Below are 17,642 nucleotides of genomic sequence, written 5' to 3'. Positions count from 1 at the left end.
GGCAATATAAGTGAATTTTAAGACAAAATGGTTAATATTCCTCGTTTACATAATTTTAGTGGTCTTTAGTTAGGGGAATTTTCGCTACATGTCTTTGAAATTATGCAGTTATGTAATAATGAAAAATGCTCTCGGCATGGTCATGATAGCCATGATGATTTCTGTAAACGGTTTGTCGTAATATCATTGTAAATTACCCATCATATAGCCAGTACAATTATAGTACAAATATCGTTGCTGTTATATTTTTGCTGAAAAAGCTATGAATGATCATGACTCTGTTAATTGCTCATAAGTGCATCGTCAAAAAAATGGCTTAAACTAGAAACAAATAAAAGGGCTCCTTAATTCTATTCGTGCGTCTTGCCCAAAATGGCGGTCGTTTTATTTACTATCCATGTATTTTCCCCTTTGCTACATATTCAAACGTTAGCAGCAACTGCTTTCACATTGTCACTCAGTGTGAGAACCTTGAAATGTCTCTGCCATTTAGCTCACAGTTGATTCTCTCCCGCTTCCAGGGGAGCATCCTTCACAGGATCTCATAATGCCCAAGATCCCGCTATTTTCCTTACTCCTACGATTTACTGTTCATTTTCTTCTTTTATATAGTCTAACATCTTGGCTTTATTATTAGTATTCTATCCAATTCAGGTTCTGTTTCAGTTTCTGTTGAATTTAGATGCTGACAGAATTTGCTAACAAATCGTGTAAAGTACCTGCTGAGGTCGGCATATGGAGGAAACCTTTGATATCCAAAGCTCAGGTACCTATGTACTATATACGTTTGTAAAAAATATTTAAATTTTTACCAGCAGCAGAGAGCTACTCTCGTGTGCTTTGACTATTGTCCTGATCATTAACAAAATGTGGTCAACTGCACTTTGACAGCACAGCATAAGTGGCGCTAGAATTACAAATTAATGTAAACTGCATACAATATTCTACTGCAGGTTCTCCATATTGCAAAATGGAGCGGTTTTCAACCTTGCAGAGGGCACTGTGGTTATATTGCCCTTAGTATCAGCAATTTGCTTTCAAGTTAGCGAGGTTCTCGTCACCTAGCAAGATTCCCTTCACCTAGCAAGGTCTATGTCACCTAGCAAGGTTCTCATCAGCTAGCTAGGTCTATGTCACCTAGCAAGGTCTATGTCACCTAGCAAGGTCTATGTCACCTAGCAAGGTCTATGTCACTTAGCAAGGTCTATGTCACCTAGCAAGGTCTATGTCACCTAGCAAGGCCTATGTCACCTAGCAAGGTTTATGTCACCTAGCAAGGTCTATGTCACCAAGCAAGGTCTATGTCACCTAGCAAGGTCTATGTCACCTAGCAAGGTCTATGTCACCTAGCAAGGTCTATGTCGCTTAGCAAGGTCTATGTCACCTAGCAAGGTCTATGTCACCTAGCAAGGTCTATGTCACCTAGCAAGGTCTATGTCACCTAGCAAGGCCTATGTCACCTAGCAAGGTTTATGTCACCTAGCAAGGTCTATGTCACCTAGCAAGGTCTATGTCACCTAGCAAGGTCTATGTCACCTAGCAAGGTCTATGTCACCTAGCAAGGTCTATGTCACTTAGCAAGGTCTATGTCACCTAGCAAGGTCTATGTCACCTAGCAAGATTCCCTTCACCTAGCAAGGTCTATGTCACCTAGCAAGGTTCTCATCAGCTAGCTAGGTCTATGTCACCTAGCAAGGTCTATGTCACCTAGCAAGGTCTATGTCACCTAGCGAGGTCTATGTCACCTAGCAAGATTCCCTTCACCTAGCAAGGTCTATGTCACCTAGCAAGGTTCTCATCAGCTAGCTAGGTCTATGTCACCTAGCAAGGTCTACGTCACCTAGCAAGGTCTATGTCACCTAGCAAGATTTATGTCACCCAGCAAGGTCTATGTCACCTAGCAAGGTCTATATCACCTAGCAAGGTCTATGTCACCTAGCAAGATTCCCTTCACTTAGCAAGGTCTATGTCACCTAGCAAGGTTCTCATCAGCTAGCTAGGTCTATGTCACCTAGCAAGGTCTATGTCACCTAGCAAGGTCTATGTCACCTAGCGAGGTCTATGTCACCTAGCAAGATTCCTTTCACCTAGCAAGGTCTATGTCACTTAGCAAGGTTCTCATCAGCTAGCTAGGTCTATGTCACCTAGCAAGGTCTATGTCACCTAGCAAGGTCTATGTCACTTAGCAAGGTCTATGTCACCTAGCAAGGTCTATGTCACCTAGCAAGGCCTATGTCACCTAGCAAGGTTTATGTCACCTAGCAAGGTCTATGTCACCTAGCAAGGTCTATGTCACCTAGCAAGGTCTATGTCACCTAGCAAGGTCTATGTCACCTAGCAAGGTCTATGTCACTTAGCAAGGTCTATGTCACCTAGCAAGGTCTATGTCACCTAGCAAGGCCTATGTCACCTAGCAAGGTTTATGTCACCTAGCAAGGTCTATGTCACCTAGCAAGGTCTATGTCACCTAGCAAGGTCTATGTCACCTAGCAAGGTCTATGTCACCTAGCAAGGTCTATGTCGCTTTGCAAGGTCTATGTCACCTAGCAAGGTCTCTGTCACCTCGCGAGGTCTATGTCACCTAGCAAGATTCCTTTCACCTAGCAAGGTCTATGTCACCTAGCAAGGTCTATGTCACCTAGCAAGGTCTATGTCACCTAGCAAGGTCTATGTCACTTAGGAAGGTCTATGTCACTTAGCAAGGTCTATGTCACCTAGGAAGGTCTATGTCACCTAGGAAGGTCTATGTCACTTAGCAAGGTCTATGTCACCTAGCAAGGTCTATGTCACCTAGCAAGGTCTACGTCACCTAGCAAGGTCTACGTCACCTAGCTAGGTCTATGTCACCTAGCAAGGTCTATGTCACCTAGCAAGGTTTACCACTTTTGCCTTTCAAACAAAAACTGAGTCTATTGAAACAAAAGCAAATACAACAAATGAAAACAAAAGTATATTTCTATTCCTTACAAAAACTTATTGGTTGAAGAATTTATTACCATCATTGTCGTATCTATAAGCACAGGAGGTCTTACTGAAAACATTTAATGCAGTATTTGTTAAGTTTGTGGAAGACTGGTAGAAGACTTGTACTTGGAGCAAGATATAAACTTCTGCTCTAGGCATTTCACCTTGCCAAGATGGAGTGGCCACTCAATTACTCGTTAGAGAAGATGCTGCCGCTGCTTACCCTCTGGACATTCAAACACCTCCGTGAATATGGATCGAGCTCAGGTGTGAGCATCCAACCACATAGAATTGTGAAGAAGCGTGTGAGACAAGGAGTGGAGTGTTTGGAGGTGGAGTGGCATGTATCGGGTAATTCTTTTCTCATAGCCTTAGTACTTAATCTGGGGTTGGGGGTTGTATAGGCTAATATCTATTGCTAATTTAGCAGAGGGAGAAATTTAAAGATGATTTGACACAAACTGTCAGTAGATTTTATCAGAAAGTATCAATACTTTATCGTTTGTGATTGTTTTTGCTGTTTGAGGTGATCTGACTGCCAGGATGTTTCAAAATCAAAAATGACAAAACATGATCGCAGTTAAACTGTGTGGATCAAGAGAAAGTGCGATTGTGACGTCTATAGTTGTAAAGAGACCGACAAAATAAATACGGGTAATGCTGTGACTTGAACGCAATAGCCGATAGCAATGATTGCAACTAGTGACATCATTTTGCATGTATTATTCTTCTGAGCATTTTAACCGTGATCAAGTTTAGTCAATTTTAATCTTGAAACATCTTGACAGTCAGATCACCTCAAACATCAAAAACAATCTCAAATGATAGAAACATACCGATACTTCCTGATAAAACATATTACAATTTTGTGTAAGTTCGTCTTTAAGGTTGCCCTTTATACCACCCTCACCGTTAGCCTTTCTAGGAATTAAACCCCCACCTGTTGTTCAGAGGTCAGGCTCTCCAGACCATCGCTGCATCGGGTAATTTGTGCTTGTATGTATTCATGATGCGCATGGCAGTGGCAGATACTGACTGCATCATACACTATTTGAGAAAGCTGCCCTTATAAGGCTCTCCTATTAAACAAGATATAGAATATTGTTAACAAATTCCTGGAAATGTTTGGAAAATTTGACAAATGACTGAAATGTAAAACATGAGCCGCACCAATAGAAGGAAATTATCCTACGTTACGTCATCCTACATTGTTGTTGTGTTTCTTTAGCATACCAGCTGATACATCAAACGCTCAAGGGAGGCTTGTTAGTTCGCCTCTCACAGTCATTATTCTGATCATTACTCACTAATTAAATGACATACATTTTTAGTTTTAGGCATTGTAGGTATTGAGAAAGGATAAAGTCAATGTCAACGGTATCCTAGCGTCATGCTAATTATTTACAGACTCGTATGTCAGCGAAGATGATGCCGAGCCACTCCCACTAGTCACTGTTGAGCCACTGGTCACAATGGAGAGATGGTTTGCCCGAGCAGTTGAAGAGTTCAACTCTAGTAAAGCTATGGGTGTGTATGGCTTCAATTACTGGAAGAGAATTAGCCCTTGGTCATGTGGTATTCTAATTGGTTTCCCTATTTACTTCATAGAAGTTATGGGAAAGTCACCTTGTTTGCTTTTACTGTCAAATAAACTGTGGTGTTGTTGCATCTCGTGTATGACTTGTTAGGTATTTATAGTCGTGCTAGTAGGAAGAGAAAACTTGGGAGATAGATCTACAGTGGAACTTTGGTTCTTGAACATAATCTGTTCCAGAATGCTGGTCGAAAACCGAGTTGTTCGAGATCCGAAACAAGTTTTCCCATTAGAATTAATGTATGTAAGTTTTAATCCGTTCCAAGTCGATTTAACAACTTCGGTAAAGTTTTTTTTAACATTTTACACCATAAACTACTGTATACTGCGTACTATAAATAAAAATAGGTAGATATAGATCGTGTTTAACTTTAATAAAAGATTTTTTATCTATGATGATGAAAAAAACCAAAATTAAACATTTCGTATGCTTTGCTTTTAAAACATCAAAAACATCAAAGGTTACGATACAATACCGAAAATCACAGAAATTGATTATAAATCCTCCAAAATAATTTAGGGTAACTCGACTGGAGGAATTGTGTCCCTAAAAAATCTCTTCGGTAGAAGCCACGTCCTCCCAGATGGCTCCTTTTTGTAAAGAATTAATGACGCGAAACTTCTCCTTTTGTTTGAGAACCTTCCGAAAGTGGCTCAAAACAACGTCGTTAAACGTATAAACATGCTAGTTCCGGAGTGTTCCGAACCTTTAATTCAAATGCGCATGTTCCGGTTTGGTCGAAAACCAAATTTATCGTCAAGATCCAAGACGAGCAAATCTCAAATTTTTTGGTCGAAAACTGAGTTGATCGAGAACTGAAGCGTACAAGAACCAAGGTTCCACTGTATACTTTTCTTATAGCCTTTGCCAGAGCGTGTAAATTTTATTCTGGAGTTGAGCCTTTTTCATACTGCACAATCTACGCAGTCAGACCTTACAAATCATATTCCTTCTGATTTGATGACTTGTAACCCAGTTTTTTTGTTATTTTACATTAGATTTATGTAATTTCTTCATTTACTTTTCATTCATTTCTTCTGTACTTTCTTATTTAGCCAAATTGAAAAAAGGGAAGCTACCTACCAGTAAAGAAGGCACCAGCCAGCAGATAAGCCAAACAAAGTCTAATCATACCCTGTCCAAACGCCCTCCGCCTAAACTCATACTTCCTAAACCTAGAAACTCCATTAGCGAAGCAGACACCATACCTGGATCCGCACATGTGTTGTCAGAGTGGGACACTGAGGAGACAACTGCTAATAAATTGACTCATTACCATAGCAACCAAATACGTCACGCAAATCATAGCAATTACTTAAGCGAGCCCCAAGAGCTCCCTTATGAGGAGATTGAATTCTCCATTGAAAAAACATTGCCTGAATGGACAAGCAAGGAGAATCCAAATAACTTGCTTAACGATCAAGACATGGCAGGTAAAAATAACTGTGACGAGATTAGCCTGAATTCTATTGATGAGCTGTTAGCTGATATTTCTGAGCAACTGAAAACACCAAATCGAAATGAAGAATTGAACAGCAGTATCACTGGGCAGTTCACACCTGAAGATTTCAATGCTCTATCTCGCACTGCTGAATCAGATGGCTATGAGATGGGTTCAGAATTGTCATTGCTTACATTGAATTCTTCGACAGATTTCGAAGTTGCAAGCATGTCAAATAGTCCTCCAATTAAACAGTCTGTTATAGAGAGCACTCCATTAAGAAAAGAGAAAGGTCGACGTATAACTTACGGACAGTTTGACTTGGATCCCCAATTGTCATCCCTTAGTTTATCAGATATGAGTATTTCATAGCAAATGTAATATTACCTGCTCTCTTTGTCGTATTTGTGGTTATGAAAAAGTGTTTCATTGAATAGCCTATTGGCAATTTTTTCATATTCCCATTCCTTTAACAGTCTTCCATTTTGAGTTTCTATTATTGCAATCCGATGCATGAGTTCAAATAGGTACATGCTTCTAATTTTACCATGTTGTTTTATACATGATGATAATTTACATTTTATATATGTTTTATGTATATAGACTTCAAAGCTAACGCTTTGAGGTTTTGATATGCATTGTATTGATTAGTCTACAGTATTGACATACTAGAGAATAACATTTGCATTTATTATTTCCGACAAAGTTTTATTTGACTAGATGTTACTATATTGGAACTTTTTAATGGTATATATTGATGGAGTGAACCAACATCAATATATGCCATGACTTGCCTCTTTCATAACAGTTGCTTACTCAAAACCATTAGAGACTTAAATCTCAGACTGAAACATAACTCAGCCTAATGCTGGAATCTAGATGAACCAGAGTATTAACCAAATTTTTACTTCTGAGGCACTTTCTCAAGGCCCCTGGGGCTAATTACAAGTCGTACTATTTCTATCGAGTAAGTAATGTTCCGCGCAGGTGTCTGACGACAGTACTATTGATAGACTGAGTTTCTTACTGAACAATATTTCTTCACGACAATAACGAGCAAGTCAATTTCTGACGGAGTTGCGTACTCACCGACAATCATTTTGTCGTTTTCATTTGCTAATGCGCTTGCGTAGGGATATAAGTGCGGGATTGGTGCTGACCCCTTTGTCGTGACCTTACAACATTTTGAGCCGCCGTTAGGTATATTTATCGATTTACGTTGTTTGTTGATTGGCAGTCATAACAGCTCAGTGATCGTTTTAGTCTAGATATCTTACAAGGTTTTGGTTTTCTTACTAGTTTTTTTAACGGAGTTTAAACTTCATTTCGATTATATTCGTGTGTGTATGCGTGTATTGTGCACATATGTTCGTTTTTGTTTCTGTTTATATGGAGTACATTTGGATATTTCGATTGTTTTGGCTCGCGTAAATAATTATGGTTATTTTAACCTTCTGCACTGGCGCAGCTTTTTACATTTGCGCTAACCATACTCGCATTGGTTTGTGGAGCGCTTATATACTCTGTTTTATTATATCACCAAGCCTAATATTAACTTATAACATATTTGTGGATACTATTCTCGACGCAACTTCCATGCTGTTAAATAACCACATTTAACACATTGTTACACATAATTTAAAATGAAATAAAAAATCTGACAATTGTATTTGGTAGGTATAAATTTTGGTGGATGTAACACACAATTTATCGGCCGCCCTTACTGTTTGTAATGCTTGCATATTTTAATCATTAACAAGATTTGACATTACTTCGCGTTCATTTGGACATTATTGTTTCTATAAGTTTCACCCAATAAATCAGCTTTTTAATGTTTTCACAGTGTAATTATAAACGTTAAGTTAGTTGAGAAATTTATTATTTATTCTGAAACACTTGATCTCAAATTTATGTTGGAACTAAACGTAAAGATACATAGCCTTCAGCTAAAACTATGTAATGCAGTAAATAGAAACATAATAATAGATGCAGATGCACTTGAACAATGTAACTCTCTTTATACCGATTCCACTGAATCCATCTATCAATATCTATCAAAAATAGCAAAAGTTGATCACAGTTTTGGGCTGAAAATGTAGACATAAACACACTAAGATCTACCATCAGTTTTATATAAAATTTTCAATTGCCATTCGTTTATTGTTACAAACAAGGCTTACATATTTGAAAGTTCGAAGTAATTTGCTTCCTTTGATACACTTGATAAGTTTGGAGTCTACTGTACTGGTCGCTTAAAATTTTATCAATTCACATTTGGTAATAACAAAAGTCCATGTTGCGATATATAAACATAATTTCAAAGATTTACTATTTCCAGTGCCAATCCTAAATAAAGTTGCTAACCGCCATTTCGCCATTGCTTATAGTAATTAATAGGGTGTTGATGTTTAAAATAAGCTCCCAGCTTTTTTTTGCTGTGACTTTTGTATTTATTTTAACTTGGCAGCTTGTCTAAATGCTATTTAACATTGTGGAGGCCCATGATGTATTTTGTATGCTCCATAATAGTATTGGACTATCTTGTAGTATATTATGCCCTCTAGGAAAACCTCTCCGCTTTGTACTGACTAAAAATACATATATTATTATACCACTGCATCAAATCATTTATTATGCATTGTTTCCATAAGTTGGATTCTGTCAGGCTATTAGTGTTCACTTACAAACAAGCACTATGAACTATGGGGTTGTTCTAGTAAAGTATCCTACATTGCCTCTGAAGTCACAGTCTCTAGTTTAACTCTTGTGGTTACTAAATTAATTTTTTTACCAGGACGTAATTTGACCAGGGCACATATAAATTGTCATAATCTTTGAACCACATGGTCTACAAAAATGATTTAGATACCACATTAATCAGCATAAAATTTTACGTCAGCTGATATCATAAAAAGGCTACAGCTATGTTGCAGAATGAGCTCAGACACTTTTCAGTCATTTTCGCTACTACCATGAGCATGTTCCTAGTTGGACGAGTTATCAGCATTATTATAGCTGACAGGAAAATTATTACTGTTAAACGTAAAAATAACCATTCTCCTTAGCTCTATTGTTAAATAGATAAATCACCCAAAGTCCATAGATCAACAATCAGTGAAATCTATGTAGCTGTAATACGTCTGATGTGACTGGTCATTGCGAAGAAGAAATCGTGATAAAAAATAATTTTTTTGCAAAGCCATACTAAGCTCAAGGTCGGCTGTAAACAAATTTTCTATTTGCTGAACGCAGACAGATGATTGTTTTTTTGTTCAAGTACAGATACACTAGGTCAATTAACTACTCACTAGTCAGAAATGTTTTGTGTGAAGCTTACTAAAGCCGCACCACTCAACTCTTGGCCATACGCAAATGTTACGCCGAGCCATATGCGTGGGTTGTGGTACGCAGGGAGTTAAAATTGTGCTCATGCACATGAGGTTTAATGGTTACAAATGGTATGCACGAATGGCTGACTGACTAGCAAGCATTGTAGTTGTAGCTTTTTACAATGCCTAAATTATGTTAAACTCGAGGGTCATAAATATCCCTGACAGCAATAAATGATTCACTTGCTCTTTTTAGCTAACAATCTTCCTTCATTGTCTTATTGGTTGCTTAAGCTATGAGGAGCTGTTTGCTTGCAAAAATGATAGTCATATATTAGTGCCAGAACTATTATGAAATGAGATAATAGTATTTACTCAGGTGTTTTGTAAGTCTGTTATGATAAGAGGAATGTGCACTCTGTTATTGGAGCCGCTATTCTTGCGATAGGTTTGTCATCTTTCCTCATTAGTAGCCATCAATTATGTTTATTGAAATAGCTTTACTGTTTACTGGGTTCCTATGGAAGCTGAATAATGAGTGAATGTTGTTTGTCATCAGTTAAATTACCACTTACTTCCTTTATAGAACGTTAAGAGCTTGTCAAGCTGCATATATTATCACTATAATCAAAGTCTATACAATTGCGTGCTGGCAGGAATATTTCCTTTGTACGCTTTGTCGTAAGGCTGCATTTCCTATCAACTTGCTGGGTGGTACCAACTTTCAACCCATCACGCCTTCATCCTCCTCCCTTGAAAAATCGTTTTGGTAATTATTCTGGAAATAACCTAACAACACTCTAGCTGACCATTACCTTGTAGGTGTGCTTCTGCAAGTCCTTCTCCACCAGGACCTTTATTTGGTGAGATGTACAACTAACTGGCTTTAAATTTTGCACCCAGATCATGGTAAGTTATTCAAATTCATCAGGTTTAGGAAAGGCTTAAGTAGTTTGATAAATGATGCTGTTATTGGGGCCTGTACTGCCGCTTGGAGCGCGAAGTGCTCTTGGCGCCTCCACCTAGGATAAAAATATTTGTCTTTTCTGTTGTTCATGTCCTTGACCTGTTTGAAAATGCGTTTACACATGCATTCCCTTTTATAATGAATTCGAGCTGTGCTAAATGTCTGTGTAAACTCCATAGCAATCACTTTCAATTACTATGGAATGTGTTGAATGTGCTAGTATGCTGCTAGGCACTTGATGTACAGTTACGCAGCCTGTCATTGTAGCTAACGATATGCACAGCATTCTTTCTGGAATGGCGCATTGATTTAGTGGATAAGCTTGCAGCTTGATGTGCTATGCTTTGTTGTCAAAGACTCCCTTGTTTATTTTTCACTGACATAATTTTTTTTATCCATTCAAAAGGAATTGTTTTGCGTCAACACAAAACCTATCATTCAAAAATGTTCTTACTTTACAAACGTCTAGTTGAACTCTTTAGTAACTTAATTAATGTGAAACTTTGAATTCTAACAGTAACCTATAGCTCTAGCGTGTTGCACTCGAGGGCTAGTTATGAGTATATAAGTTGTAAACCTTTGCCGCGCCAGACAAACGTTTGTTTTTGTTTAGAGTAATCAGTTTTATGAGCAATTACTTCTTGTTTACATGTGTATTCACTCATAGCAGCACTGCCCAGATGATGTTGGCAGCCAAGATAGATTTTGCTTACATCGGCTTCTTCACACTTTATGCAAACAGCAATTTTTAAGTGATACGCCTTTCGGTTGTATCTTGGCCATTTAAGTTGCATCCTCTCGATATCTTCCTATTTCATGCAAATGAAATTTCTCATAATGGCGGCTTATTATTTTTTGTAAAAATTTGAAAATAAATGCTAAAAAAGCATTGCTAAAGAATGCTGTTAGTACTAACAAACGTATCTATATAGTGTGAAAAATTTTGTTGAGCTTTTAACAGACACCAATATTTTTGCTCAATCTTGAACCAATGATAGATGTATGTATATGATAAATTGCATTTAATGTATTGCGGTTAGCATCAGATCGAAACTTGGTCCTATTTAGCCTATCAATAATTCAGTCACTATACCAAATCTGCTACCATTGTTTCATAAGGTGCTTCGGTCACCACTACCAAATCTATTACCATTGTTTCATAAGGTGCTTCAGTCACCACTACCAAATCTATTACCATTGTTTCATGAGGTGCTTCAGTCACCACTACCAAATATACTACCATTGGTTCATGAGGTGCTTCGGTCACCACTACCAAATCTATTACCATTGTTTCATGAGGTGCTTCAGTCACCACTACCAAATCTATTACCATTGTTTCATGAGGTGCTTCGGTCACCACTACCAAATATACTACCATTGGTTAATGAGGTGCTTTGGTCACCACTACCAAATCTACTACCATTGTTTCATGGTCCCATGAAAACAAATTTAACACGTAACATAAATTTTACTGTTGACCTAAAATGAAAGGCTAAACAACTAATCAGTTTTACTGCTGAATAAAGAAATTAGCATTCAGCAGCAAAAAGTGAAACAAATTGCTCAATACTCACTCATACAACTATAAATTTAATATTGGAAATTGTAACGCTGTCCCACATTCCATTTACTGATAAAAATCAATCTGAAGCATGATGGTCTACAACATATGTTACCGGCGATGTGAATAGTTTTATTTCTAATTGTGTGGACAGCTGTGCCATTCATGTGGGACATCATTGTAAGATGTTATCAATGTTGTGGTCGCATGATATCTGGTGTTTGTGGTGGCACTAGGCACATCATATAACAGCAGTATGTTCTTTTGTATTAATTCTTTTACATATGTTAATCTATATATATATTTCTCAATGTCTGTCTGTCATTCCGGCTATAGCTATTATTAAAATAGCTGTCGCTGGACAAAAATGCTGACGCAATGTCATGACCTACCACCATTAGAAGCCTAGCGCCTATTAACTAACTTACTGGAATTACTAGCTTACTAGCTTAGAATTAGTAAGCTTACTTAGTTTATAAGCTGATTTTTAACACCCAGGGCAAGGCCGGGAGGCACAACTAGTTATTATATATATAGTTATTCAACTAACAAAGGAAACACTCTAAGTGATTAAGGTGATAGACCTATTGCCTCTACTGAATCAAAAGGAACTTTTATATGGAAATGTGCTCAAACCACAAACAACACTGTGGTCTGCTTATATTCAGCCTGTGACTCGGCCATTAAATGGTTTGGTGGACTCAGCCATTGTGGTTGTTAGGAATATGGATATGCCCCATAATTAAATGAGCATAGTTGCTATTTAAATTATGCCGGTTCTCTACATATTTGTCACATTCTGTCACAATTGTAACAGACTAATTAAAGTTGTTAGGTAATTACTTTTTCAACTGTCTATGGTGCAATTAGAAGTCGTCGTGCCATCTTTTGTTTTTGATTAATTAATCTGACCACGTTTCGAACTATTTTTGTTACAGGGAGTTATGTAAACTTACTACAGATGGCTGGCAATCACACTCGGCGTCAAGCTGCCATGAGATCTGGTAATGGTACGGTTACTGGTCTCCACCATGTTCCACAATACCATCAGATGAATCCGTGCTGTGCTGCGTCGTTAGAGGCTTGTGCCGCACAGGCAGAACTAGAGAGTCGTTACAGAGGGGGCATTGACACACGACAAGCTGCCCAGATCATTCAAACCAGCTTTAAACAGTATACGTTATCCAAAAACTTTGCAAGGCTCCGGAATACACACGATGAATTGCGTGTTCAACGTCTTCTTATGTCTGACATTGCTTCTGATAAGGACTCGGTGTGGAGCGATGTGGCTGTCACATCTCAGCCAGATTCTCCACAAAGACCTAGCACATTCACCTTGAACAACCTGCAGAATGCATCCAGAGATGAAAACAGTTTGGAATTTTCTGCTCCTCCCTCGCCTGACAGTTTCCAGGCTGTGGCCGATGAGGATGATGACTCTTTGAGTTATGTGAAAAGTCACTCAACGAGCGACTCTCGTTTGCATGACATTCAGCTGAGGTATAGTAACTGCAGTGGTCGATCTCGCAAAAGGCAATATAGGATAGGTTTAAATTTGTTCAACAGGAAGCCCACACAAGGTATTCGATATCTAATGGAACATCGCTTTCTGGCTAACTCAGCTCGAGCAGTTGCAGAGTTTTTGATTGGTCGGAAGGGTTTGAGCAAGCAGATGATTGGTGAATATCTGGGTAATATTAGTACTTCGTTCAATCAAGATGTTCTCGTGTGTATGATACAACAACTAAACTTTGCAGACCTTGAGATAGATCAAGCGCTTCGCCAGCTGATTCATCTCTTCCGACTTCCTGGTGAGTCACAAAAAATTGAGCGTATTATGGAGAGGTTTGCTCAGTGGTACTGCGTGTGCAACCCAAGCTACACGAAGCTGTTCAATTCTGTCGACACAATATTCCTAGTCTCATATGCCATTATTATGGTCAACACTGACTTGCATAATCCCAACATCAAATCCGCTAGCAAGATGAAACTGGAAGCATTTATTCGAAACCTGCGAATGATTGACCAAGGTAAAGACATACCCATAGACATGTTAACTCGAATTTACAACAGAATTTCGGAGAACGAGCTGAGGGTTGGACCAGACCATGTGTCACAAGTTCGCAAAGTGGAGCGCACGATGGTAGGCAATGTGCCATCTTTGGCTATTCCTGAACGACGGCTGGTGTGCTACTGCCGCCTATATGAACTTTCTGATCCCAATAAAAAAGAGAAGCTTCACCAGCGAGAGATTTTTCTTTTTAATGATCTTCTAGTCATAACCAAGATATATGCTAAAAAGAAGGATGCCATAACATACAGCTACAAAAGAACTGTTCGTATTAGCGATGTTATAGTGCAATGCTTCACCACCGAACACTATCAATATGGCATCAAACTCGTGTACGAGGTTGACAGGGTACCATTGATTTACTTCAATGCCAGAAACAACCATGATCGAGATAAATTTGTTGATGATTTGATAGACTCTATAGCTGAACTTAAGGAAATGAGAGTGCTACAGTCAATGCAAGAAACGAAGAAGAGCGTTGCCGCTCAAAGCAGAATGAGCAAAGATTCCGGAGTTGGCGATCTCGAATCTCGAAAGTCTGCCGAGATTCCTCAAAGTCAGCAGCAGAGTCAGTTCCCTCTTGCTTCATCACAGTACTCGTCTCTTCCCAGTGTCAGCCAGTCTGCAAATCCAATGGATAGATGCTCGAAGAAAACTTCACAACGAACTGACTATCGACTTGTAACAAAGTCGCATCGCGTTTGAATTAGCATTTACTAGTCTTTTCTAATAATTGTTGTCTTTTCAGGCATTGCTTCCAAGGCTTGCTTGGCTCATTTAAATCCCAAATAGTATTTGCAATTTCCAATGCAGTAGGCCTACTCTGACTGCCATTTCAATTTATTATCTATTGTTATTAACTATTAATTTATTTATTTGCGTTATTACTGAATAATTCTCAGCGAAAAACAATCACGTACAGTATCTTTTAAATTTATGGTCTTTGTGAAGGCTATCATCATGTTCTCCTTGTTTTTCTTACTCATAATAGTCAGTGTAAGGCATTTGTCATTTGATGCATTTACTCATAAAAGTTGTATATTTTTTTATAAAATCTTTGGAATATAATAACAATGTCGATTTTGGCTACGCATTTTTTACTTACATTAGAAATGCCGTTACAACGCTTCATTTATTCTAGTCCTATTGCTGATCTATTTTGTCCTTGTTGCTGTAATACACTTAATATCATTACTATTGTGTGATGGCTCCTTACATAGTGGACAAGCATCATCAAGGCACAACTAGGGCGCTAGGCAAATGAGTTTGTATATTAACATTTCATTACTAATCTTCAATGTTCATATGCATCTGCTCGATGAATTCTTTCGAGCAGCATTTCTCCGTGTTTGATGGCTGAAGGTACACTATTTTCTGGAGAAGATTTTGTGTGTAATCGCTTTGCAAAATTGGATTATAATATGTAATGGTTCATCTGAAACATGTGATGCGTTGTAACAAGACATTCGAGACTCATTTAAAATCAGAAATTTTAGGCAAGTGAAAAATGGCTGACTTCAATGTGTTACAAGACCTTATGTGGTAGGCATGCCTGCCCAAAAACCTACACTTCTCGGCATGATTGATATTCTATAGCAACGATTAATCAACTAGGGCAAAGAAAGTTCTTTAAAAACTCAAAAGCAAAGTATTTACTGTTTCTTTTACCCTATCAGATTCAGTGCTGTGCCTTCCTATAGGCATGGTTATTATACTTACCTAAGCCAGCATGCAGCCACAGAAACTGTATGGAGGAGAGTTGGGCCATACTACTCCTTGCATAGCATGTATATAAGACTATTGGCCAAGGTTTGTGCGGAGGAGAGTTGTGCCATACTACTCCTGGGATATCACATATATAAGACTATTGGCCAAGGTGTGCGCGGAGGAGAGTTATGCCATACTACTCCTTGTATATGACGTGTGTAAGACTCTATTGGCCAAGGTCTGCGCGGAGGAGAGTTATGCCATACTACTCCTTGTATATCATGTATATAAGACTAGCTAAGGTTTGTGCGGAGGAGAGTTATGCCATACTGCTTTTGGTATATTATAAATAAGACTATTGGCCAAGGTGTGCGCGGAGGAGAGTTATGCCATACTGCTTCTTGTATATTACGTATAAAGACTATTGGCCAGGGTGTGCGCGGAGTAGAGTTATGCCACACTGCTTCTTGTATATCACGTACTTGTCTGGTATGTCAGACTATTGGCTGATGTGTATTGAAAGGAAGTTGTGCCTTACTCCTATCAGCTTTTCTGCAGAACTGTGAATTGATTACACTACACACAGGATAGGAAATGCCAGATGCATGTATATGTAGCCTATGATACTCTATGCGCTAAAATGTCTGTAACCAAATGAGTAAGGATGCAGTGACCTCAACTTTTTGCTTTACACTGCTAAGGTCAGTTTGAAGATTTTGAGTGTATTTGTGACTTGAAGCTGTAACTGTAGTGCTACCAGTAAAGTACATTTATGTTAAGAGGTTTGGAGATGTGGCTCCACTTATGAAGCAATTCACACATTTACATAGACGATTGATCAAGCATGATTTATTTATTTTTTACAGTCAGAATAAATCTCTAAGAAACTGCCAATAGTAATAATGAATTCATGGTTGCTGTTTATTTTTATGCACAAATTCGAACAGTTGTGATGAGTCGATAAAAATAATAGATAGATGCATGTAGAGTCACTAAGACAAACTTGCTATCATTCGATTGGCTTCAGGTCAAGTCTTGCTGAGCAATCTATTCCATTATATATATTATATATATGTATACATTTCTCAAAGTATGTCCGTCCGTATGTCTGTCTGCATTCCGGCTATAGCTATTATTAGAATAACTGTATAGCTAGACAACAATGCTGATGCAACGTCATGGAGTACGTCATTAGGAGCCTAGCAGCTTACTGGAATTTTCCATTGGCAGTGTCCCAAGCTAATAGCTTGAATGTTACAGTTATTTGACAAAGTTTTAGAATTTTTACAGTTGTTTTTATTTTTCTCTTAATTTATTTCAACTACACAAAACACTTCTCTCATGATAAGTAGTTTGAAAGTTAGAATGGGAAATGTGGTTATATGTTAAATAATACAAATCAATTTTCTGTCAAAACTTTTTATTACTCGGGCAACGCCGGGTAGCACAGCTATTAAATATATATATAGGCTATATATATTACTTTATTGGCAAAAGTTTCATTTCAAATAGAAATGTTTTTCAAATTAGGGCATACAACAATAGTAAAACAGAAAAGAAAAAAAGGGCAACAGTGAGTCATTGAAATCTAATAAACAGTTTAACAAATAGTGTTTAAAATGACTTTCTCTGCTAAGAGAACGAATATTAGGTGGAAGATTGTTAAAGGCAGCTGGCAATGACATTTTCAAAATGATTGTTAGTGATTGTATGCAATTTGCTCATATTACGTAAGTTGAGATGAGTTGAGAACCTGTAATTGTCATGTGAAAAACGAGGACACAAACCATGAAAAATCTTGAAACCTTTAATTGAAGTAAAATAAAACTTGGGATAGAGGTTTAAACTATCATATAGCTTATAATACTCCACCCTTTCTTGTGTCATTCCTATGATTCCATAAAATGTGTTTGACAGTTGATAACAAACTTTGAAACATTTCAGCGTACACCAATGTCTTCCAATTCTGTGCATATAAACAAGACACATCCGAAGTTAAGGCCAAAC

The 17,642-nt window shown here is 38.0% G+C and overlaps 1 protein-coding gene across 1 annotated transcript in view; it reads left to right on the top strand.

The window, feature by feature from the left end:
* Positions 1-15,125, top strand: part of LOC137393916 (uncharacterized) — a 32,596-nt gene extending 17,471 nt beyond the window's left edge. The window contains exons 7-11 of the mRNA XM_068080630.1: positions 683-766; positions 3,120-3,315; positions 4,372-4,491; positions 5,615-6,361; positions 12,796-15,125. Coding sequence (XP_067936731.1) covers positions 683-766; positions 3,120-3,315; positions 4,372-4,491; positions 5,615-6,361; positions 12,796-14,633 — 2,985 coding nt within the window. The 3' untranslated portion in view covers positions 14,634-15,125. The remainder of the gene's footprint in view (positions 1-682; positions 767-3,119; positions 3,316-4,371; positions 4,492-5,614; positions 6,362-12,795) is intronic.
* The last annotated feature ends 2,517 nt before the right edge of the window (positions 15,126-17,642 follow it).

This window comes from Watersipora subatra, chromosome 4 (assembly GCF_963576615.1).
Source record: "Watersipora subatra chromosome 4, tzWatSuba1.1, whole genome shotgun sequence".
NCBI classification, from domain to species: Eukaryota; Metazoa; Bryozoa; class Gymnolaemata; order Cheilostomatida; family Watersiporidae; genus Watersipora; species Watersipora subatra.
The sequence above is the reverse complement of the archived record's forward strand: the minus strand, read 5'-3'. Positions and strand labels throughout refer to the sequence as shown.